Genomic DNA, 26,392 nt, shown 5'->3' on the forward strand with positions numbered 1-26,392 from the left:
TCAGTGAGGGTCACACTGTAGTCACTTCCTGTTTGAGTCAGGACTGAGTCAGCCACTTGCATACCTTATATTTAACTCTTTCAGGCAGAAAAATAAAAAAAGGAACACAGCATAGTTATCTGTGTGCTAGGCACTGTACATACACATGTCTATCTCATTATGTCACATTTCAGTTGGGGTATCCTTTAAACAATACCAGTTGCCTGGCAGTCCTGCTGATTTCTCTAGTCAGTAGGGTCTAAATCACACACCTGAAACAAGCATGCAGCTAATCTTATCAGATTTGTCATGAACATCTGATCTGCATGCTTGCTCAGGGTCTATGGCTTAAAGTATTAGAGGATCAGCAGGACAGCCAGGCATGGTGCATTATTTAAAAGGAAACAAACATGTCAGCCTCCATATCCCTTTCACCCCCTCCCTTTAACAACCCTCTTGTTTACCTCACTAAAACTCCTACACACTTCAAAAACCAAAGACCAGTAAGGAATGCCGAGGGACTTCTTTACCCCCCAAAATAATGTGATTTTGTCAGTTGAGCCATGCGTCCTATTAATGTATGCAAAGTGTGATAGTCAGCTCAGGTCTGTTATTACAGCAGACAGGTACTGAATGCTACAACTTTATTGTAATGCAGACAGATAACTGCATGCCAACAGATGATTAGAAGCTGCATGGGACACTCTCTGTGGGCTAAAATAAATATATAATTTAAAAAATAGATCCGCATGCGTTTAATACTAACCATACACTTGGGATACAAGTGACTCCTGAACTTTTTCAGAACGGCAAATCTCAATATGATACCCAAACTGATTTCTGTGCTTATAAGGCTGTTGGAAAAGCATGTAGATATGCTCCTGACATGGGAGTTGCTGCTGGATGCTGTATATTCTGCATTGCCTGGTGTATCTCCATTCTGACTTTTGAGGAATATTTGAATTGCACCAATGAGTGTTCACACACTGTGGCTCATGTGCAATTAACTTTTTCTCCTGAGTTTTTTTCTCGGAGATAATTTTTCACCTTCTGTTTAAATTTGTTTTTTTTCAGCACTCTGCAATTGAAAAAGTACCAAAAGGCTGTTGAATAAGAATTGAAATTATTTTGAGTTAAGAATTCTTGCTGGAGGCTTAAAATGCATTTTATTGATAAGGTGTGAAAATGATGTTTCAACATTAACAACAAAACATGCAGCATAGCTTCTCTGTATATAAAAAGTATTTTAAAATAAATCACATAATAAATATATTTACATTATATATTTTTTTAAACATAGACTGTTTACATTACATTCAAATCAGAGCTTAAAATGGAATTGGCTCATGAATCCCACAAATAAATAAATACATGAATACATTCATAGTATATACAAGTTTGGACAACTACAAACAATATAGAAGATCACTGATTCAACACCTACCCCCAAGTTAGGCGTAATTAGTGTGTCAGTAATAATTTATACTGTATGTGGCTATCCACAAAACATGCAATGATGGCAGTATATGGTGAAAAGCTTAAATGACCTCTGGCGTAAAAATTTTAAACGCATATAAACATATACAAATACGAAGTACATATCTTCCAGAGTAAAATGAGCCATAAATTACTTTTCTCCTCTGTTGCTGTCACTTACAGTAAGTAGTAGCAATCTGACATTACCAACAGGTTTTTGACTAGTCCATCTCTTCATGGAGGGAGAAGGGGTTCTCAGGGCTTTCTTTATTTTTAAAAGCACTTTTTAAATGGCAGTTGTTCAGTCCAACTGCCAAAAACATGTGCAGTGAGCAGGGAGACTGGCCAGCATCTTTGTATAAATCTTTTTTAGGGGGTGTCTTTATAAAGAAGAAAGGCCATGCTGAGAATCCCCTATGGAGAGATGGACTAGCCCAAAATCTGTCGGTAATATCAGATTTCTAATACTTACTGTAAGTGACAGCAACATAGGAGAGAAGTAATTTATGGCTCATTTTACTCTAGAAGAAATGAACTTCATATTTTTATGCATTTCAAATTTTAAGATTTTCGTGACAGTTCCTCTTTAAACATATTTGAGAAAAGGGTACAAAATAAATATATGAATACCTTTACAGTTTTTACCCCATTTTACATCTTTTGCCTGTGAAAATTGACAGCTATTTGACATTCCCGGCATTCCATTACTTTTTGTTAACTTGTTATATCGCTGGAAATTCACAGATCTTGCCTGTTTGCAAACAAGAAAAACAGACTGTAATCCTAGTTTTGCTCCAGAAACATTGAAGGATTTTATGTCACCATTGACCAGACTTGCAGGATGCATTCACACTAAGCAGGTTGCTGGATGTGATCGCACTGCACATGCAATTGTATGGGCAGGTTTACATCTCTGCGTTGCAACGGATCACGTTAGCCAAACACTTTCTACAGTGCGTTTCTGGACAACGTGCACATTACGTATCAATTGTTTATGCTCTGAAAAATAACATTCCCACTATAGCGCCAGCATTATGCAATGCACATAGCCCAAAGTTAGTTTTTGAGCCCTTTCACACTTAGAATGTTGCGTTGCACCACAACAGACAGTATCAATGCAACTCAACACAATGCAATGTTATTTCTATGGGGCTTTGAGGGATAATTCACAATGGGAAGTTGCGGTGCTGCGTTATAAACTCTTATAACGCAGCTCACCGCACTGCAATTGCATTGTAATGTGTAGCGTTATGTTAATGCACTGCTGCAGTGCGTTACCTCTAGACGCACACGTTACCAGGTACAGGAAAGCATACTTTTTATTGCCTGTATGCTCTACTGTACCTACTCTATGCAGCGGTAACGCATCGTTAATGTGCGTTACCACCTTTTTTTGCGTTGCACTGTAATGCTGCGTTGCGACTTTAACCTCTTGAGGACCACAGTGTTAAACCCCCCTAAAGATTTATAATGGCCAAAAACTGAGAAATAATGAATTTTTTTCATTTCTTTCTTAATCTTCCTGTTAAAATAGATTTAGAAAAAAATAATTCTTAGCAAAATGTACTACCCAAAGAAAGCCTAATTAGTGGCGGAAAAAACAAGATATAGATCAATTGATTGTGATAAGTAGCAATAAAGTTATAGGGGAATGAATGGGAGGTGAACGTTGTTCGGATGCATGAGATTTTCGGACTGCGGTGCTGAACCGGTTAATCCCTCTCCCTCCCTCCCCCCGCCAGCCAATCAGCGTGATCAGCTGTCATAGGCTTCAGCCTATGACAGCCGATCACTTCCCAGCCTATGGAGGTGTTTTGTTCCCTTGACATCCGAAACGAATCGTTGGTATACGGAATGGCATGTGTCACTTTTTTGAATTAAAACATTGAACTTGGTTCATTAAGAGTGTGCGGATTATCAGGATCTTTTTTAGCCTATGGAGGCTGTGACACGGCTGTCCCCAGTACAGCACTGCCTTAGATCGCATTGCTGTACGGGTAATTCGACGGCATCTAACAGTTTCCGATGCTGCGATTGCCGCTGGGAGACTCCGCCTACCAAGCAGGAGATGCGCGCGCAGCGTGTGCGCGATCTCCTGCAAAAGCAAGCCCCAGGACTTTACGCTAATCGGCGTTAGGCGGTCCTGGGTCTGCTGCTGCGGCCACGCCCATCAGCGTGACGTGGTCGGCAATAGATTAATGTTGCATTACAACGCAAGGTCCCACTGTGAATGTAGCCTCACATGGAGTGCGGTGCATCAAGTTCAGAAGCAGTAACGCAGCATGCTGCGCATTAACGGGGTAAGGCGTGCCTATACAGTGGCAGCAGGGCATACTTTTATTGTACTGTATGCCTCATGGCAACAATAATACACGGTCCAACTTTTCAGCTACATTGCAGCAGGGCTGTGGAGTCGGAGTCGGAGTCGTGGAGTCGGGCAATTTTAGGTGCCTGGAGTCGGGAAAAAATGCACCGACTCCGACTCCTAATGAATTTGTAACTGTAATTAAAATAGAAAATATGATAAAATGTTCTATTTCTCAGATAATAGTCATTAAAAATAATGTATATATACAGTATATATACAGTAATAGCTGTGCTTAGTCCACAAAAATGAAATAAACCAATCAAAATTAGTTACTTGTGCTGCTTCAATAAAGCAGTCCCCATATTTTTAAGGTCAGATATACATATCTGATTGTGACTGTATATATGATGTGTACACAGGAATCTCTTATATATGTTACGGCCAGAACCCGAAGTTTGGCCAGAACTAGAAGTGGCCGGCCACTTCGGGTTCTGGCCGGCCAATGTGCGAACTGGCCGCTGCGCTGCGGCCAATGTGAGAAATGCAACAATTCCTGTAAGGTTAATAGGATGTTGTGGCCGCAGCGCAGCGGGCAAATGTATCACACATCTTTACTTTATTCAATGACATTAAGCCGCCCGGCTTTTTCTCTGCCTCTCTCCTCCCCCCCGCCTCTCTCTTCTCCTCCCCCCGCCTCTCTCTCTTCTTCTCTTATGGGCAGCCGGGCGGGGGACACGCGTGTCCCTCCGGAGTCGTTCGTCGCGGCAGGGGAATCCTGCCGTTCTTGCAGAGCGGGTGCTGGCAGAAGCGATGTCTGCAGCCTCCCCGCTCTGCTCTCCTGCCGCGACGAACGACTCTCCTGGACACGCGTGTCCCCCGCCCGGCTGCCCATAAGAGAAGGAAGAGAGAGAGGCGAGGGGAGGAGAGAGAGGCGAAGGGAAGAGAGAAAGCGGGGAAAAAGCCAGTCGGCTTAATGTCATTGAATAAAGTAAAGATGTGTGATACATTTGCCCGCTGCGCTGCGGCCACAACATCCCATTAACTTTACAGGAATTGTTGCATTTCTCACATTGGCCGCAGCGCAGCGGCCAGTTCGCACATTGGCCGGCCAGAACCCGAAGTGGCCGGCCACTTCTAGTTCTGGCCAAACTTCGGGTTCTGGCCGTAACATATATACTAAATAACATCTATGCTGTAAGAATAAAGCCTGATGTGTAGCTGTGTCACCAATAGAGATGGTCAATGAGATGGAAATAATTCTGTGCTAATGCTGGTTTATGCAAATGTATGCACTCCCTTTGCTGATGAAATCAAATAATTTGATATGTTGTTAAAATTTGGTTTGGTGACTACAAATTAAAGGGTACCTGAGACGGATAAAAAGTAAAGTTTTATACATACCTGGGGCTTCCTCCAGCCCCCTTCAGGCTAATCAGTCCCTCGCTGTCCTCCACCACCCGGATCTTCTGCTATGAGTCCTGGTAATTCAGCCAGTCAGCGCTGTCCGGCCGCATGCCGCTCCCACAGCCAGGAACATTCTGCACCTGCGCAATAGTGCTGCGCAGGTGTAGTATGCTCCCGGCGGCGGAGTGTGTGCATGCGCACTACGCCAGACTGGCTCAAGTACCTGGACTTATAGCAGAAGATTCAGGTGGTGGAGGAGGACGAGGGACTGATTATCCTGAAGGCGGCTGGAGGAAGCCCCGGGTCTGTATAAAACTTTAATTTCATCTGTCTCAGGTTTACTTTGTTACACAGTAGTACTATACTCTACATGTGCACTCCCCACAGAGCTGCAGGGAATCCACTGAGAATGCTGTGCACATTGAACACAGAGGTGTTGTCTGTCACCCATAAACCTTGTTCAGATTGTGCATGAAGAATGTGTAATAGAGGAAGAATCTCCTCATTCCCCTGCAGAGTACCTGCACATCATTCTTACATGTACCCACACTTACATTGCCTAGGGCCTGATAGATGTTCTTTGTTCCGGTTTGTACCTTTTACAAGTACTCTTACCAAGGACTAGTTTTAGTCTAAAGGGAATAAATATAGTAGTCTACATATCCTTCTCACTTCAGTTGTCTTGTAAAATTCCTAAGCGTTGGCAGTTAAGAGACGAATTTCATGTTACATACTTTTAATCAACAAAATTGTAATATGCAAATTAGAGGAGTCGGAGTCGAGGAGTCGGAGTCGGAGTCGGTGGAAACCTAAACTGAGGAGTCGGAGTCGGTGGATTTTTGGACCGACTCCACAGCCCTGCATTGCAGCTCAACTGTGAAAGTGCCCTTAATCCTTTTTTATCTTCTGGCTGTACCCAAAACTGACACTCAGCACTGTTTTTATATTGTTAGAGAATGCCGCAATGTTTTTAGTTTACATTCTCATAAAAATTTTAAAACAACTGTTCTTTTCTTTGTTAATACCTGGCCTTGAAAAAAATTATTTCATCACATTAATTCAATCAAATGAGAAGCACTGAACTGTTGAAGCAAAGAACTTCAGTGTGAATGCGCAGACTGAAGATGTGATGATTACATCTCTAAATATTATAAATATTATTCTCAAGATAAGACTTATCACCATTACGTCAGCTATAAACAAATCATGGTGCCCCCCTGCAAAACTTTGATGCCCCCCCCCCCCCCCCTTAATGTTCACAACCCTTCCTTTCTTCCCCCTGGTGACCCTCGCAGCCTGGGGACCCATCTTACAAGGGTCATAAAACAAGTATGGCCATCAGGATCTTTACATCCATAACATGTGTAGCCACAAAACACCTGATCTGGAGAATTGGAGGGAGGGGACGTTAGTGGTTGGGCCCCCCCAACACCTCTGGGCCCCCCAGCAGTTGCAGTAATTGCTCCCCTGTAGTTACGTCCCCGATAACCAAGTATAGTACCCAGACTGCAAAGAAATAATATCGGCATACATCTCAGATATGAATTGGCATCTGTATAATGTGGGATTTCACTTTGCAAAGAAGTCCATTAGGTTAGCTCCCAGAGGTACACCCAAAGCCTTACATTTTAGTGGTGTTCAGAATAAGCCTTGCCCAAAAAGATCTGGCTTCACAATCCACTATGAGAGTCTTGGAAAGGGTCCTGCTCATTTCTGCTAGCTTTCTGAGAAAGAGTCCTGTGTTATGGTGGGGTGGTAAGTTAACATAGCATCCTATTCATGTTAGCAGGAAGGGGTGCAAATAATGTTTTTTGTAGTGGTGCTCTATAACATGGGGTCTCTGAAGAGGAGGAGCTGGAGTGGTCACATGGTCTGTATAGTTAATCAAAAATATGCAGGGTGGAAATGATCTCGTTGAACACATTTTTGCGTACAGAAATTAATTTGAAATACCCTACTGGCTAACTTGTCATCCTGTGCTACATATACCCCTGGGGTTGCTTCAACTCATCATAGCCATTTACAGAATTTAGGGCTTGTTCACACCTAGGGCGTTTTGCGTTTTTTTTTTAGCGCCGGCGATTTTAAAAAACGCCCTATCAATCGCTAGTGCAATGAATCCTTATGGGATAGTTCATATCTGAGCGTTTCGTCCCCTTTCCGCTCAGAAAAGCTCTGCATGTACCATTTTTAGGGTGATTTTGCTACAATGGAAGGTATATGAAAACGCAAAATGCTCAAAAAATCGTTTTAGGTGGCGATTGCGTTTTTAAGAATAAATGCATTGTATGTATGCTTTTCCAGGTCAAATAATTCAGTTCCTGACTTGAAAGTAAAAAAACAAATCGCTCTGCAAAAGTGCTTTGAAAAGCGATGTACAGAAAATCATAGCGCGCAGGTAAGTGCTGGGACGGGGGAAAAAAAAAATCACTCACAGAAATCGCATAACGCTGGCGTTTGCGATTTTAGACGTGAACAAAGCCTTAGGGATCACAAAATGATAAGGCTACGCTCAAAGTGGGAAGTTGTGCTGCGTTCCCTAAAAAAAAAAAAACACAACGCAAGGGAGGTGAAAAGACGCATTGCAGGTTATGCCTGCGGTGCGACACATACAGTGAAGCATACAGTATATAGAAAGTATGCTTCACTGCCACACTGTCTGCATCGCATTATGCCTGTCAGAGCCGTCACACTACAGCACTGTGCAACACACAAATAATCCTGAATATGTACAGGCAGTCCCCTACTTACAAACGACTTCAGTTATGATTTTTCTTTCAAACCAAGTTGTTTCCATGTACAAAATATACGTTACTATTTTCTTTATTACTTATTTGTGTTGTTACATGTTACAATATTATCTAAATTAATAATATAAAACAAACTGAAAGCATGTTGAAAACAACTAAAATACATTGTTTAAACTATATGGCAAAATCCAGAGAGTAAATACACATTTCACTATGTATAAAAAACATGACTCAACTTACAAACAAATTCAACTTACAAACAAAACTACCAGAACGTAACCTGTTAGTAAGTAGTGAATTGTATTTTTAGTTATTTAAAAAACAACTATAGCAAAAAAAGTAAGCAGTTAAAATCTGATAATCTGAAAATTCTGATCTGAACCTACAGGTTTTGGACTAGTCCATCTCCTCATAGGGGATTCTCTGGGTTTTCTTGGTTTTCAAAAGCATTGCCAAAATAGTAAGGGCTCGTTTCCACTAGTGCGGCGTGCGTCTCGTAGACGCACGCCGGCACTGAGCGGGTGGGCGGGATCGCAGGCGATTCCCATCAGCCGTGCCATGCACGGCTATGGGAATCGCAGCCTCCGCCGCGAATTCTGTGGGGGTTTCCGGCCGAATCGCTACTGCAAGCGATTCGGCCGGCGGCGCCGTTGTCCCCTATGGCAGAGTTTCCCCGCGCGATTTGCCTGCGGGGAAACTCTGCGGATTCGCGGCCGTTTCCGCGAGAGTGGAAACGGGCCCTGAGATACCAGCCAGCCTCCCTACTCACTCTTGCACACTATTTTGGCAGTTTGATTTTGCAAACTCTGCTCAGGGAATGCTTTAGAAAAGAATTAAAGAAATACTTAGAACCCCCAATGAGGAGATGGACTAGTCCAAAACCTGCAGGTTCTGTCAGGTTTTAACTGCTTACTTTTTCCACTGTAATGGCCCTTTAAAAGTGTAAATCAATACTTAAAGGGGCACTATGGCAAAAATTTTAAAATTTAAAATATGTGCAAACATATACAAATAAAAAGTATGCTTTTTCCAGAGTAAAATGAGCTATAAATTACTTTTCTCCTATGTTGTTGTCACTTACAGTAGGTAGTAGAAATCTGACAAAAGCAACAGGTTTTGGACTAGTCCATCTCTTCATGGGGAATTCTCAGGAATGTATTTATTTTCAAAAGCACTTAGTGAATGGCAGTTGCTCTGTCCAACTGCCAAAAAACTGTGTAGCGGACATGTAAGCTGGCCAGCATCATGGTTTAAATCCTTTTTAGGGAATATCTTTATAAAGAATAAAATCCTTGCTGAGAATCCCCTATGAAGAGGAGATCGACTAGTCCAAAATCTGTCGCTTCTGTCAGATTTCTACTACCTACTGTAAGTGACAGCAAAATAGGAGAAACGTAATGTATGTCTCATTTTACTCTGGAAGAAACATACTTCTTATTTGTCTATGTTTGCACATATTTTAAGTTTTACAATTTTTCGCCATAGTGCCCCTTTAAAAAAGATGCATACACAAATATTGAGTGCTTCTTACAAGTGGGTGTGTGTGTACCTGAGAGGATGTCAGAATCGGGGGTCCTCAGCAAAACATTTTACATAAAGGGCTACATGCAGAAATAATGTCAAGAAACGCTGCCATATATCACAGTACTTTTTATCTGTAACGACAGAATCCGCTATTATGGCCTTTTTCACTGTAATTGCAAAGCGCAAACGCATGTGATTGTGTTTTTTTTTTTTTTTTAAGAATTCCAGGAATTGGAAGGGCTGGCACTAGCAATATTCACAACGGAATTGCGCAAGTATGCAATTGCATTTCCAACAAAGTCGAAACGTATTAAGGCTTTGTTCATATCTAAAATCTAAATCTATGACGTAGCGATTTTTCGATTTTTTTGCACTTTTTTCTCCCTCTGGTGCTTAGCTGCGCGTTGTGATTTTGTATAAAGCACTTTTCAAATCGTTTTTGCAGCGCGATTTGTTTTTTACTTCCTAACGCAAGTCAGGAAGTGAACTCTTTGACCCGGAAAAGAATAAATACAATGTATTTATTCTTAAAAGCGCTGGGGAAATCGCTATACCAAGCACTTTTTCAAGCGCCTTGCGATTTCTCTATAGCTTCCATTGAGCAAAAACACCCCAAAAATGGTACAGACAGCGCTTTGCTGAGCGGAAACGAACCACTCAGATGTGAACTCTCTCATAGGGAATCATTGCACAAGTGCTTTCAGGGCGATTTTGATAATCACCGGCGCAAAAAAAAAAAAAAAACACAAAACGCCCAAGGTGTGCACAAGCCCTAATTTTGCAACTCTGATCACATCGCTGCTAGTGGAAAAATGCTCAATATTCTATACTGTTGGCTGATTGTCTAACTATAATACTGCAAATTATTCACCAGGAGCATGCATCTCAGTAAGGTGTCCTGGATGCTTGTTCCAGGTGAGTATTGTGGCCAGAAAAGTAGGAAATCAGCATTTCCAGAAGGAGATCAGGGGCGGCACCCTTCAGATTACTCTCACTTGAGTTTTACTATAATATATGGTTCATTTCATTAAAAAAAAGTTACAAACGAGCTGAAAAAAGCAACCCTGTCAGCACCCTTCCTCATTCTGCAAGGAATAATGCGATTTGGGCTTTTATGAATAGATACTTGTTCTAGTTTCAATTATGAAGTGTAAAAACATAACAAAACGACTGCAAACTGATACTTTCCACAGCGGATCCAGCAACAACCAGACCACGTCTGCTCATCTCCTCAGTGTCTGTTCCATCGGATCAGTTTCTGGCCCCCCCACCAGTCCAAACCCTCTCTCCACGTCTGGTAGAGGCAGATCAATGTCATTCCTGCTCCCTCCCCGCACAGCTCCTTCCAGCAGTCCTGGTGGAGAAGCAGAAAGCCACCGAGATAAGCACCTCTCTGCTGTCACGCTAGGCAGGATCAGCACGCACAGCCACTTCTGGCTCCATCACCGGAGCCCTGCATGGGTTGATGGATGAAGAGAAGAATCTCAACCAGCCAATTACTGGAACACAGGTTTCCGGATGAAGTCAGCCACTGACTTCACACTCATCAGGAGGGAAAAGAGGAAACTCTCACTCAGCAGGCGCTCCAGGAGCTGCTCTCAGCTCTGCATTGAATGGACTAAACAGCCAAATAGCAAAAGTCCAATGGTGATCAGCTGGGCGGTGACCAGAGCATGCCTCCTGGGGAGGAAACCAGTCACACTGTGGGACAACAGGAGCATCCTAGGCTATAAAGGGGTCATGCTGAGCCATTGGAGAGCAGTTTTCAAAAGTCTTCCAAAGGGGACCTGTTGCTGCAGCAATTTTTGCAAGAACCTCTCATGAAAGTCCTGGTCCGGATCAGCCTCCATTCAGCTCACAGAATTCCCTATCTGGACTTACAAAGCCTGCGAGTCCATTATTTGAAGTATTACCTCTTGAAGCTTCCTGGATTCCTAGAACTAGAAGGTCCTCTCGACGCTGAACTGAAAGAGATGGGATCGCTTCCTGTGCAGGTAAATAGATGCATGCTGTATGAAGCTGGGCGTTTGCCTGTAGATGCTCCTGGAGCATACATTGATGTGTGTATTGGGAGGAGAGCACTCATGCATGGAGCAGCTGAACCTCAAGTACACGTTAGTGGCTTTCCCATGCTGCAGGTGTGTTAGCTAGTCAGAGAGAGCCTGCATTTTACCAAAGGGACTCTAGGTGGTGGACGTGTGTTCATTTTCACAGCTGGGATCCTGGCAATATGTTAGCTCAGAGAACCGTTAGGGCCCATTCACACTTGCTGATTGCAAAACGCTAGCGATTTTGGTAGCGTTTTGCTCTGCCTTTTTTTGGCATTTAACGCCCCAAAAAAATCACCATCCGCACCTGGCGATTTTTTTTTTCTCTATATCGCGCTTTGCGCTTCTGTAGCACTGAAACGCGATCGCCGGGAAATTGCTTGAAAATGGTGCAGGCTACGCATTTGCGTTTTTGGCCAATTCGTGGCGATTTGCGCAAATCGCCCAAATGAGAACAGGCCCATAGACTTTTATTACCCTAGCGCTTTGAAAAGTGCTAGCGTTTGAGCGTTTTGCCGAAATTGCCAGCAAAACGCTCAAGTGTGAATGGGCCCTTACTATAGTTTTCTGTCAGTGAAAGAAACTTCAGAGAGTTGGTTCACCTTCTTCTCTGTGCAACTTTGAGAGGCAGATTGCCCTAGAATCTAAGGCAGCCTTGGTGGGTCCATAAATTGTTAGAATTAGGTGTATTATATTTGGGTGCTTATGAAGCTATGCTCAAGTTTTATTCATTTTTTGTTTGTTTGTTTGTTGTTTAGCAGTTTAACGTCGTGATGTGGAAGATTTATGAAGAGTTGTATCCGTCCTCCACCTGCAATCTTCTCCTCTCTTTGCTCTACGCCCTATGTGCAGTCTGCATCTATAGATGGCTACAGTTCTGGATCTTCCCCAGGTGGTCGGGAGAACCTCATCCACCAGGACCATTCCCATGGCCACTGATAGGTAATGCCATGAAGATGGGCAGCGCTCCTCATCTGGCCTTTGCAGCCATGACAAAGAAGTATGGGCAGATCTTTCAGATCAAGTTGGGGAGTCAGAGAGTGGTGGTGCTGAATGGAGAAGAGGTGATCCGTCATGCCCTACTGCAAAAAGGAGATGATTTTGCTAATCGCCCAGAATTTCCATCATTCAAGATAGTATCAGGTGGCCGCAGCATGGCTTTTGGACGCTATAATGACAGGTGGAGAGTCCACCGCAAGCTTGCTCAGGCTACAGTCCGTGCTTTTTCCACAGGGAACCCAGACACCAAACGCAACCTTGCAGGGCATGTGCTGAGGGAGATCAGGGAACTCATTAGCTTCTTCTCCACCATTGGAGAAGGAGGTAAGTACTTTCACCCAAATAGGCATCTGGTGGTGGCCGTGGCAAATGTCATGTGTGCTGTGTGCTTTGGTCGCCGCTACAGCCACACCGATCTGGAGTTTCAAGCTCTACTAAGTAACAATGATAAATTCGGTAAGACTGTGGGGGCTGGGAGTTTGGTAGATGTCATGCCCTGGCTCCAGTACTTCCCCAACCCCGTAAGGACTGTATTCTGCGACTTCCAAAAAGTCAACCATGAGTTTTATGAGTTTGTGCATGCCAAGTTCCTACAGCACTGTAAAACAGCCTCGTGTGGGGTAACTCGAGACATGATGGACGCTTTTATTCATATCCTGATTGATGTGGATGGCAAGAGTGTCCTGAACCCGGATAATCCAGAGAAGAAAAAGAAGAATGGTCCAGTAATTAAAGAAAAGAATGGTTATCCTGGTCTTCACCTGCTGGAGGCTGAGCATGTACCAGCTACAGTTTGTGATATATTTGGAGCCAGTCAAGATACCCTGTCCACTTCTCTGCAGTGGATACTCTTCTTCCTTATCAGGTAAGGCACCCAAGCTTGTGCTATGCTATAAACTATGCTTCTCTCTATGGCCCTTAGTCAATTCATTTTTTTTCTTAAAGTGTACCTGAAGGGGAAAAAAATGTGTCTCTTGGGGTTACCCACTTTGGGAGGGAGAAGCCTCTGGTACCTCAAGAGACCCGTCCTCCTCCACCAGCCCATTCCAGCTCTGAGACCCCTGAAAATACACTTGTCGGGCTCGTGCTTGCACACTAGTGTGGACTCACTTAGGCTCACGCAGAGAACGCCAAGCCCACTCAGGTCCATGCCTTGGGTACACCTGAGCGAGACTGTGCTACTGCATTGGCGCAGTGCAGTCGTGCTTTGGGGGTCTCATCACTGGGTCAGCCTGGCTGAGGAGGACGGAGGAGCCTCTCCAGGATCCAGAGGCTTCCCCTCCAAAGGTAAGTATTCAAAATTGCCTGTAGCAAACCTCACAGGTTTGCTTTAGGTTTTCTTCTAGGTGATATTTTCAGACCTTATCAATAAAATGCCTTTTAAAGAGCAGATCCAATCTGTAATTAAAGAAAAAAGATCCACTTACCCAGGGCTTCCTCCAGCCCCTGGCAGCCGTCCTCTGCCCTCGCCACAGCTCTGCTTTAAGCCAGTGGCGCAGGGTTCCCTCTGGTGCAGATCCTGACCTCACCAGATCGGCATCTACTGCGCCTGTGGAAGAGTCGCTCTCGGTCACGCTCACGTGGTCTGGAGTGTACTGCGCAGGCACAGTAGTTCTGCACCTGTGCAGAACACTCCAGACCATGTAAGCGGCTCTCACGCAGGCGCAGTCGATGTCCGTTGGCATCTGCACTGGAGGGTACCCCGGGCCACTGGCTGGGAGCGTAGCTGCTGCGAGGGCACAGGACAGCTGCCAGGGGCTGGAGGAAGCCCTGGGTAAGTGGATCTTTTTTTTCTTCATTTGCTCGGACCTTCCCTTTAAGCCACTAGCAAGCAAGAAAATACTTTAAATAATTTTGACTGTACTTTTTGCCTTTTTGGCAGTTTTCAATAGCAGAGTGCTTAACATTATTTTAAATAGAAGATGAAAAATGATCTCTTAGGAAAAAACTTAGGAGAAAGAAAGTGAATTGAATAAGCTACTGTTACTTATTCAAGGTCAGTAATTATCAATATCTATGCTTTTGTTTTATATTGCTGCTGAGCTTTAATGAAATGTAGCAAAATATTTCAGTCCTGCCTCTTTCCACAGCAATTCTGATATACTGCGTGAGAGAGCGATCAATCATATGCATAATTACTGAATCAGTCTTTGTTTCATGCTTGTATCTTAGGCGACCAGTGGAATTTTAGCAAACATTACATATTATTGCTGTCTGGGAATTGTAGGTTAATTGTAATATTTATGTAGATATGCAATATTAGGCTGTGGATAATGCAGTATACAAAAAGTACGAGGGCTGGCGGCCAATAGGAGAAAAGTGCAGCAATTTTAGTAGTAATCTCTGGAGCGATTTCTGGTGATTTTAAAGCACTTTTTAACTTAATGTACACCTGTAACAAAAAAAAAACAGCCCCTATGAGATACTCACCTTGGAAGGGGGAATCTTCAGGATCCTAATGAGGCTTCCCCGTCCTTTTTAGCATCAGGGATCCAGCACTAGCTCCCCTGAAAACTCCCCTGACAAGCGCCAGCAAGCACTGTGCAGGCGCCGCAGCGCACAGCAATATTTACTTTCAGGGCTCCAGCACAGTCGCAGTAGAAGTTTTAGCCGGGTCCGATCGGGTCCACTCCTACTGGGCAGGTGCGAGTTACCTCCTCCGTAGAGCAGACACGATGGGGCTCAGTTAATTCTGCCAGAGAAAGCTTCTACTGCGCTGGAGCCCAAAAGGTTAATATTGCCGCGCATGGAGTTCGGGGGCTGTCAGCAATGGATTAGAGAGGCTGAAGAGGACGGGGGAAGCCTCATTAGGATCGAGAGGCTTCCCTCTCCCGAGGTAAGTATCCCCCAGGGGGTGTTTTGTACATTACAGATTTCCTTTAATGCTAGCAATTTGTACAGCGATTTCCTTTTTTTGATTTTGGGGTTTTCGGTAGTAAAACCACTGTAAAATCATTTTGTATTAGCCATTTTGCAGCAATCCTATACTTTTTATTGGAGTGCAATCGCTCCTGTGGAATGACCGCCATTGACTTTCATTAGCCTAGCACTTTTGGGAAGTGATTGCAAAGCATGGCTGAAATGCCTCCTATGGGTCCCAGCCCTAAAAAGCTGTGCATAAATGTCCCTGAATCTACCACAGTACACTAGATTAACAGGTCTTTCATAACACGAGGATTTTAAATTCTTGTCATTTATAAACAATTTTTGCAATATGAATATTGTTCTTACACATGTTCAAGATAAAGCAAAATCTAATGAGTAATTATACAGATGTTCACCATTTTGCTGATCTTAAGGTGGCCTTACACTTATCAATTTTCCATTTCGGTTCCTGGCAGATTCAATCGAATCTGACACAAATCTATTGCCCTAGCATGTTCAGTCGATCTATTCCACCATCAATCCGACGGGAGGGAAGATTTGCATCGACTGGGGTGAGGCATGATTGATGGGCCGTGGGGTGGCACTGTATAGAACAGTGTAATGCAGCGATATGACTGATTTTCAATAGATTTCCTGCTGAAATGTATTGAAAATCGATGTGCTGTGTGTGGTAGGAATCAGTTCCTTTCTGATCAGATTCCAATCAGAGAGGAATCAATCATTTGGCTACATCGGGTGGCAATCTGTGTGTGTTTATGGAGACTTTTGGTCAACTTTGTTCTTGTGGTCACAATCCTTCACTCACTTTATCCCCAAACCTTCAGGGTTGACTTTTACATGCTTTGTCGTGCAGTTTGCATCTCAAGCAATAGATTGCCTTGCGTGGACTATATAAGGCCTATCTAATAGGAAGTTCTAATCTGTGATAATATAGCTGTTTCCCTGTATGCCGTTTTTAAGACAAGAATTCAGCTAATCTTATGAGATCTGACAATTATGTCAGAAATGCCTGATCTGCTTCATGCTTGTTCAGGGGCTATAGCTGAAAATATTAGAGCTAGAAGATCAGCAGGTCTGCCAGACAACTGGTATGGTTTAAAAGGAAATAAATAAGTCTATCATCCATATCCCTCTTGCTTCAGTTGTCATTTAATGATGTATTGCATCACTAGCCACAACCACCAGGCTGGCCACCCCTTTCTAAATGTGGCGATCAGGGAAATAATGCCAGATCTTCTATTATTTTTTGGAGATCACGGGGAAAGTGGCCGTTGAGGTGAATAGTGGTGATCATTTTAGCCAGTTGACAGTGTTTATAATTCTGGTGATCTGAGAAAAGGCATTATTCAGCAGAAGTAATTGTATGTTTTTGGGAACCTGCATGTTGGCCCTTTGACAAACTATGATAGTTACATAGTTATTTGGGTTGAAAAAAGACATACATCCATCGAGTTCAACCAGGCTCCATAGATTAAAACGGGAACTGCTACGTGACGATTTTCAATCACGCGATTCATCGATTTATCTCCTTCACTTCGCCACAATTCAGCCGCATAGCAGAAAGAATTAGTGTTTAACCCCCTCCACTTCTCTCCATAGACTTGAATGGAGCATGAGATGCGTGTCTCTCAACAATCGCTCATTTAGGAGATGTTTTCCCATGGTTTATTCTAAGGAGACTAATCTAATGCTGGGAATACACGTTACGTTTTTTGCGAAGAATCGTTCCGATAGATGCCTTCGATGATAAAATTCCGACATGTCCGATGTTCCACTCGCTTTCTCATAGAAGTGAATGGAAAAAAGATAAGAAAAATGAGTGGATGGCTAATCGCGCGCTGAATCGAACGTGAAAAAACGTAACGTGTATTCCCAGCATAACAGCAATAGGTCAGAAATCTCTTATGGTGGCATACAAAAAGGTTTTACCTTGGAGATATTTATCTGTCTCCAACATAAAAACCAACCTGTGTCCTGTGGGTGAAGCCACTCACAGACTATAGACTGTGTCCTGTGGGTGAAGCCACTCACAGACTACAGACAAAGGGTCTCAAACCTTTGTGAGGCATTCAAACATAAAAAGCAGACTTGTAAAGATATCACTTAAAGTAAAGCTGAAGTGGAACAAACCTGTAAAATAAAATGGTGCCCAGTGCTCTTTTACTTATTAATACGAACTACTTCGCACCCTTGGCTGACCCTGTGTCCCTCCCGTTTCTCGTTTTCACTTTTCTCCTGCACTCTGTTAACGTGAAGTGATTGCAGCTGTGAACTCGATTATCTGCACTGGGCATGTGCAAGTTCACGGACCACACATGCCTAGTAAAAGGAATCATTTTATTCATATTATTTCATATACCATTTTTGGTATATACTTATATTTAATATTTCTCCCTTGATTTTAATTGATAGCTTGATTGGGCCTTGAATGTTCTCCATGCAAACTTTAATATCATCTGATGCTCAGAACTAGGTACAGTACAGGTCTAAAAACTAAAAAAAAAAAAATATTTGCAGTTCAAATCTGCAATTTATGTTACCTTGTGGTGTTTGGTATTTAATGGTGTTAAGTAATTTAAAGAACTAGTAAATTCATGTATCAAATACTAATTAATGACAATTCGACCAACATCTGCAGGCATATTTCTTAAATGGTCTGTTAAAGTGGACCCAAATTAAAAGTACAAGATTTCAGAAATAAAATCTATTTTCTAAATTATAATAATAAATAGCAGCCTTTTTTCAGCTGCATGATGACAAATATAAAATATTTTACATTTATTGGAGGAACCCCTCCCTTCCTTTCAAATTGCCGGGATTTTTCCGGCAAACTGGTGGAGTAGATGGTGTCCAGCAATGGAGGAATTGCTAATGGCTGCCCCCAGTATAACCCTAGCTATGAAAAGAGAAGGGTGAAAAGCATGCACTGAAATGATCATAGGTTTGAAGGAGTGTTCATTTATCTTTGTATGTGTCAGAGTGGTGCAACTAAATATTTTTTATTAAAAAAAGTTTGGTTTGGGTCCGCTTTAAATTGGATTCTACTATCCTAATAATATAACTTAGTGAATTGCCAAAGTATAGCAAAATAAGCTAATGACGCCAAATTGGAGAGACCTTATGTTGCATTAATTGCGTGTATGTAAAATCTTTTTGTGGTTAGTAGAGTCCACTGACATGCTGAGGGTCAGTCTAAAAGGAGAAACTTGTAGTAATAACTAATATATAAATATCTACTCTATGGCCCTTATTCAATTGAGTTTTCTCCTAGGAAATAATTTCCCATCTTCTTTTTAAAAGAAATTTTCAGTACTTTGCAATTGAAAAAGTACCAAAATGTAGGTGAAAAAGTGCTATTAAACTTATTTTGAGTAATTTCTTGCTTGCTTGTGGTTTAATAGGCATTTTGACTGGTGTAAACATTTTGCCAAGGAGAAAACTTAGGAGAAAATGGTAATTTTTTATGGGATTATATTCCAAAGAGGGACCGTGCTTATCAATAAAGAACCTAATGCTGGGGATACACGGTACGTTTCTGTACCGTGTATCGACCAGCTGATCCGGCCAGCTGATAATATTCAGCTGGCCCGATCATGCCGCTCGACCCACGCCCGCTCGAGTCCCGCCAGCAGACAACGGCAGGGAATCGAGCGATGATAAGGAAGCGCCGGTGGGGACGAGCGGCAATCAATCCGCGCGGACAAGTGGGGATGCGTCGGCATCGAGCCGCATAAAACGAGCCGTCTATGCCCGGCATTACACCACTCCACAATGGAACAGTTTTGTCTAACTACCATGTCAACATGGAAAAGACGTGTCAGGTATCATAGCCCCAACCTGCAGGGCCATATGTTAAAGTATAGAGGCACAGTTCATAAGGACATTGGGGACAACTCCATGGAGTCAAAACATCAGTTGCTCACACATAGAGCTGTCAACCAGAACTCTAGGTCTAGACTGACTTGTGCACAACCTTAATTAGCTACAAGAATGCCTCCAGCCAGAGATGGTCAATGAGGTGTAAATATTCAGTGTTTCCTTGCGGACAGCAAGCAGTTTGAAACTGAGCTAAGATAGCATCTATTGAGTTTAATTGGCTTGGTTTTAAGTTGCATGCTGTTTGTGTGCAAAATTGGAATCATTGCATCGCATAATCTTTCTGTAACTTAATGCCACATGCATGAATTTGTTAATTCATTGCACGATGCAAATCCAACAGGACACTAAAAACCTTCTTCCTGTGGTGATTTGGCATCACTACAAAATCTACATTTGGTTGAGGGTCCTGTATAAGAAGGGGAACTAGATAGGGGTGCCCAGTGTCCCCACCACTTTTTGCCTTAGCAATTGGACCTTAGGTATTTTTTTTCTACGGGCAAATTTGCTAATTTAAGGTTTAGGCTGCTTACACACCAAGACGTTACAGGCGCACGTTAGTGCGCCTGTAACGCTCCCCCAACGCACAGCAATGTAACACAAGTGGGCTGTTCACACAGCCCACGTTGCGTTACATGTAACGCTGCACGTTCTCCGCAAAGTGCAGCATGCTACGGTGTTGGAGCGGCTATAGCCGCGTTAGACTGTTTGCACATTCACAGTGGGGGGCGGAGAGGAGGCGGGGAGAGCCAGCTACAGTAGCCGCGCACATGGCTACTTAATATTCACTGCACTGGCGGGCGCTGATTGGCCGGCGGGACCACGTGATGCGGAGTGTCTCGCTCCGCATCACGTGGACCCGCTGGCCAATCAGCGCCACTCTAGGAGACATTATAGGAATCGAGCCGCCTAACGCGGCTCACTCTACCGTCAGCTCTTGCAGCACCATACGTTGTGTTAGGTGCACGTTATGCGACCTTAACGTAGCACCTAACGCAACGTCTTGGTGTGCAAGTAGCCTTAATGATTCATAAAATGGAGAAAAACAAAAGTTTGCTTTCTTAAAACAGAAAGAATTTGTGATAATTCAGGTTGGAGTGAGCTTGAGATGTCTCCCAGTGCATCACTGCTGAATATATGCAAATTAACCATTGTCACCCTTAGAAGCTAAACACACCTTCAGAACCGCCGGAATGCAATGATGTGTCAGCTTGTTAATTTGTACAGAGCCATAATAATCCACCAACATGCATACAGACTGTTTCGGATTGTTTGATCCTCATCAGTGCATGGCAAGGATTAATTTGGCTCTATGGAGTAGGGCTTGTAACACCGGGAGGTACAGTCTAACCAGCAAGCTCATGGTGAACCAGAACTCACTGGAGTGTGTAAGGGTCTACAATGGTCCTAAAAGCCCCCTTACTAAAATGCTAAGAAAAACAAAAGTTTGCTTTCTTAAAAAACAGAAAGACTTTGCAAAATAGAGAAAAAAGACTCTTTATTTGCAGATCCTTGCCTTTTATACTTGGCGGACCCCAATTCCTTATTAGGGGTGGCCTTAGATACTATAGAACCATTTGGCCAATTTTATGGCCTGAAGGTTAATTGGGAGAAGTCCCTTATGCCCATTGATCCCCAACCGAGACTTGATCCACAGTACTGTCTTCTCTAATGGGTTTTCGGTATAAACTGTTTGGGTATCAATGTTCCCTTCAATCAACAACATTTTTTGCCAGCTTAATATTATCCTGGCATTAGCACATTTTAAATCAGACTTCAGCTTCCTCTGGCCTTGATCGGTAGTGCAAATGCAGTGAAGATGGCATTTCTTCTGAAACTTTTTTATATCTTTCATAATGCTCCCTGTCCACTACCAGTATAATTATTTAAGGAATTGGATAAACTTGTTTGCGCATTCATTTGGACTGCACGTCCACCATGTATTGCATTAAAAATGCTCCAGTTTCCAACAAAGCAGGGTGGAATTGCCATAACTGATTTTAGACTTTATTATTAGGTTTCAGTCCTGACTAGTGGTCATTGGTGGTTCTCTCAGCTATATAGCAACCCTGCAGCTAGATTGGAAGCCAAGGATTTTGGTTCCCAATCTATTTGGGGGACGAAAAAAACATTTCACAATTCCCGCCTATGGCAACAGTTTTGAAGGTCAGGGGGCATCTGATAGAATAATTATGGCTCCAAATCATTTTTCCCCACCTACGCACTTATGGAATAACCCAATCCTGAAGCAATTTTCTCTTAATTCCTGACCCAGTGGTTTGTATAAAGGTATAAATCACCCGATACTGTTGAGGGAGATGTTCTAGTTTTGTTTGACTTACTTAAAGCGAATCTGTAGCAAATAATAAAAAGTCAGATGCTTGTAGTGAATAAAAAAAAAAGTCAGATACTTATCTATGAAGAAGGAAGGCTCTGGATCCTAGAGAACCTTCCCTGTCCTCCCACCCAGAAGGCTTCAGAAACCCTTCCATCCCCAAGTGCTTCTAAAGATAGGTGGCTCTGTACTACGCATGGCCCTAAGTGCTTCTGAAACCTTGTTTACGAAGGCATATTTGAACAGTTGGTTTAATACTTACAGGACTGGAACAAGGGGACCGAGCGAGGGCTCTATAGGATCCAGAGTTTTCCTTCAACATAAGTATGTGATTTGTTTTTTCTTTTTCTTTTTTTTGTTTTTGCTTTAGTGTTACTTTAAAGATAGATATAACATAGATAATGTTTTTTTCAGATATTTACAATCTAGTCATGCATTTTATGCAGCATTTAGAGATTATAAAGCTGCATTTAAGGTTGTATCACAAAAGGTGGAAATAATTGTTACTAAGGGGGAATAAAGAAGGTTACCTCATTGTTATGTCAGAACCTGCTTGCTTCCAGATCTGGAGCTGTTGCGGTGTTTGGAGAGATGTGTCCGGGCTGTCTGATGGAGATTGGGTGGAGGTGCTTGGTGGCTTCCTTACCTCAAGTATCTCAGTTAAAGATTGATTTATCTCACTTAAGTTTCTGCACAGGGCATATATGTTGCCAGCCAAGATTATAAGGTTGGATGCCACAGCCTTGGGCAGGTGTGGGTTTCAAAAGGACGATTGCAACCTTACTGACCATCTGGACTAAATCCCGTCCAGGTTTAAAGAGCCTTCATTATTCAAGCCAGTTGTCCTACTTTACAAGCCTGGAGTTCCACTTCATTCTATGCTCTTTGTCTGCAACAGTTATACTGTAGTTAATTTGTTAGGAAAAGCCCAATTAATCATTCGTAGGCAGTAGAGGAACAGGGGGAAATAATGTTTTTCAAATACTTGCTTTTCTATCTCTCTGCTTCCAGACTTTGATAAGTGACCACAATTAATGAAATTGACCCTCACAAAGAAATCCAACCAGAGAAGCAAGATTACTCTTGTGTTATTGTTTCATGCTTTTCCAAGCTCTTGTGCGTGCAGATCAGCGATGTGAAACCTGTCTTGCTGAGTACATCTGGTTCTGCTGACATGCTTACCACTCAGCAATCTATGGATATAAATATGTCATGTACTGTGTATGTACAGGGAAGTTGTAAAAGTTATAAATGAAGCATGTTGCTGCTCCAGAGAGCAGGCTGTCTGCCCAAGTCCACAAGCTATATCATACTATATCTGAAGCACTCAGGCACAAAGCATAGCAATGCAGGACAGTAAGACTTCCAAGTAAATATGACATACGGTATTGTCTTTATTTTTTGTTTTTTGTGGTTTGCTTAAAGTGAAACTCCTGTTTTACTGAGAAATAATTCCTTGCTGGCTATTTATATATACAGGCGGTTCCCTACTTACAAACAGGTTCCGTTCTGGGAGTTTATTTGAAAGTCTTGTGTTATACACAGTAAAACATGGATAAATGATTTACTTTTCAGACAACTCTGGATTTGGACGTATAGTAGAATGAACATGTTTTTGTTGTTGTGTTCAACATGTTTTCAACTACTTACAACAGTTCATACTATACTGTAACATGTAAGTACAAAAATATGTAATAACAAAAACCGTACAGTACACCTTCTACTCAGGGCCGGCCCGCTCATGAGGCAGGGTGAAACATTTGCTTCAGGCGGCAGATCTGGGGGGACGGCACCCGCCTGTCCTTGGATGCTGGGGGCCGCCCGCCCAGCTGGAGGGGTAGCTGGCAGAAAGGGGGTATTAAGTCTAGCGGTGGGGAGGGGGGTCGGACCCCCCCCTTCCTCGCCTGGGTCCCCCGATCTGCGCTGCATCTCCAGCGTTAAACCAGCGTGCATATCATTAAGAGGCAACGGGCGGGGGAATCACTCACCTCTTCCGTGTTCCATTGTGTGCTCCACTGACGTCACTCCCGGCAACACCGTCCACTGTATTGTAAGTGGACGGCCTTGCAGGAAGTGACGTCAGTGGAATGCACGATGGAACGCGGAAGAGGTGAGTGATTCCTCCGCCCGTTGCCTCTTAATGATATGCATGCTGGTTTAACGCTGGAGATGCAGCGCAGATCGGGGGACCCAGGCGAGGGAGGGGGGGGGGCCCCCTCCCCACCGCCAGGCCAATACCCCCTTTCTGCCCGCTACCCCTCCAGCTCGGCACCCCACCCCCCACCCACGGCTGGGGTGGGGTGGGGGGGGGAGGGGGCATTTTTTTCTAATTTTGCCTCAGGCGGCAAAAAGTCTAGGGCCGGCCCTGCTTCTACTTGGACTTTGTTTGTGTGTGTGTGTGTGTGTGTGTGTGTGTGTGTGTGTGTGTGTGTGTGTGTGTGTATATATCCTATCTATCTATCTATCTATCTATCTATCTATCTATCTATCTATCTATCTATCTATCTATCTATCTATCTATCTATCTATCTATCTATCTATCTATCTATCTATCTATATATATATATATATATATATATATATATATATATATATAATCTCTAGCGAGTCATTTGTAAGTAGGGGGCTGTCTGTACTGAAAGGATTATAGCTAAATTTTATTCTACTGTATATACAGCTGTCCCCAACTTACAACTGGCTTCTATTTTGTGAGGTTGTTTGTTTGGAAGTCAAATGTTTGTATGTTGTCATGTATTATACATGTGATTAAATTATTTTTTTTTTTTAACAACTCTGGATTTGGACATACAATATAAAGAATGTTTTTGTTGGTTGCACACCTAAGATCAGTGGTGACATGCAGTGCAAGCACCTCAAAAACAGAATTCATATGACCCTGCGACAGGGTCATATGCGTAGCCCCACCCCCCACTAGTGATGTACTCCCTGCTGTGCATGAAGAATGTCACTGGGATTCCTTTCCATCCACATTTGTGCACTGCATTGCACGGCGCTCCCGTCATGCACACTTACTGCTACACCTATTGACTTGCATTACTACATAATCCATGCGGTAGGCAAGTATCATCCGGTAACACCTTGCAGACTTTGTGTCGGGATTGCAGCGATTTTGATACTTCCAGCACAGCGCGTTGCATCATGCAAACTATGCAAGTCTTCACAGATTTGCATGGCCCTTGCGGCGGGGAAGAGTAATGCAGTGCAACGCAGCACACAAGTGTGCAAGGGGCCTCAAAGTGTAATAAATAGCTCACAACAGCTTTTACAGTTCTGTAACCTGCTATCAAAAATATGTTGTAACAAAACGGTACAGTACAATTTGTACAAAGACAACTTTGTATGTATGAGACATTTGTAAATCAAATGTTTGTTAGTAGAGGACTATCTGTATTTGTTTTTACATGCAGATACTTGTTTGTTTATGCATGCATTATGCCTGGTACACACGGTGCAATTTCCGTTAAATTAATAGTTGAATTGATAGTTTCCGACAAGTCCATTCTGATTTCCGATCGTTATTCTGAACAATTTTGTACAGAAGTGATTGGAAAAATGATTAGAAATCAGATCGGACCTGTTGGAAATTATCGATTCAACCATCAATCTGATGGGAAATCGTTTGTAATGCCTAGTACACACCATCCAATTTTCTGTTATGCTGGGAATACACGGTAAGATCCGGTGGCCCGATTAGCCACCGGAACGACTCCCGCCGCGTCCCCGCGGGCGATTCCCGCTCGTCCCCGCGGGCGCTTCCTTATCTTCCGCTCGGTTTCCGCTAATGTCCACCCGCGGGTATCGAGCGGGGAATCGATCTGCGCAGTGATCGGACAAGTCGGAAATTATCAATCGAACCATCAGCGGCTCGATCGATAACAAACTGGCTACCCGTGTATGCCCAGCATTAGATTTAGATTATTTTCTGTAGAGACTGGTCATTATCTCTGGTGCATTGTCTTCTGGCTATCTCCTGCTGAGTAGAACAATGCCTAATTGCTAGACAGATAGATGGTTAGATAGATAATTTTCAACATGTGGGAAATTATCTATCTGGCAGGTAAATCTAATGCTGAGCATACACGGGTCGATCCGGCGGCCGATTAGCCGCCGAATCGACTCCCGCCGCATCCCCACCGCATGCCCGCTCGTCCGTGTGTGTGCACAGATCGATTCCTGCTCGTCCCCGCCGGCGCACCTTATCAGCCGCTCGTCTCCCCGCTATTGTCCGCCGGCGGGGATCGAGTGGGGAATCTATCCGGCAGGTCATCGGACCTGTCGGATATTATCAATCGAGCCATCAGGCTCGATTGATAAGCCTGCGTTAACTGCCGTGTATGCCAAGCATAACAGGAAATCTAACAGAAAATTGTATGGTGTGTACCTAGCATTAGATATGTTAAACAGCACAGTTTGTCTGTCTTCTGAAGTCCCATAATTTATCCCAGTGTTATAACCTCAGTATTGCCTTCATGAATTTGCTGCTCTGTTTATTGGCAGATCCATATCAAAAATGAACGTTTACATTGTGTTTTGTGAAAACTTCTGGTAAAAAGCCACATGTCAAATACAGGAAGATATAAACTCTGAGAAATCCTACGTTCAATCATCGTGCTTGCAAGGAAACACAGTCTTAAAATGAAAGTTTCAGAAAAGATAACTGCACAGTTTAATAGAGAGACAGTTTTAATAACATTGAATGACTTGTATAGAAAATAATATCTATATAATATGTATGTCTGTAATGGTTCAGCTGACTAGCTATGATGTCAGTGTTTATCATCACCTT

General features: G+C 43.1%; 1 protein-coding gene across 1 annotated transcript in view; it reads left to right on the forward strand.

Moving 5' to 3' along the window:
• Positions 1-11,227: 11,227 nt before the first annotated feature.
• The window catches only part of LOC137570861 (cytochrome P450 1B1-like), a 34,870-nt gene continuing 19,705 nt past the window's right edge, over positions 11,228-26,392 (forward strand). Inside the window, exons 1-2 of the mRNA XM_068279569.1 lie at positions 11,228-11,435; positions 12,248-13,353. Coding sequence (XP_068135670.1) covers positions 11,262-11,435; positions 12,248-13,353 — 1,280 coding nt within the window. The 5' untranslated portion in view covers positions 11,228-11,261. The remainder of the gene's footprint in view (positions 11,436-12,247; positions 13,354-26,392) is intronic.

This window comes from Hyperolius riggenbachi, chromosome 4 (assembly GCF_040937935.1).
Source record: "Hyperolius riggenbachi isolate aHypRig1 chromosome 4, aHypRig1.pri, whole genome shotgun sequence".
Lineage (NCBI taxonomy): Eukaryota > Metazoa > Chordata > Amphibia > Anura > Hyperoliidae > Hyperolius > Hyperolius riggenbachi.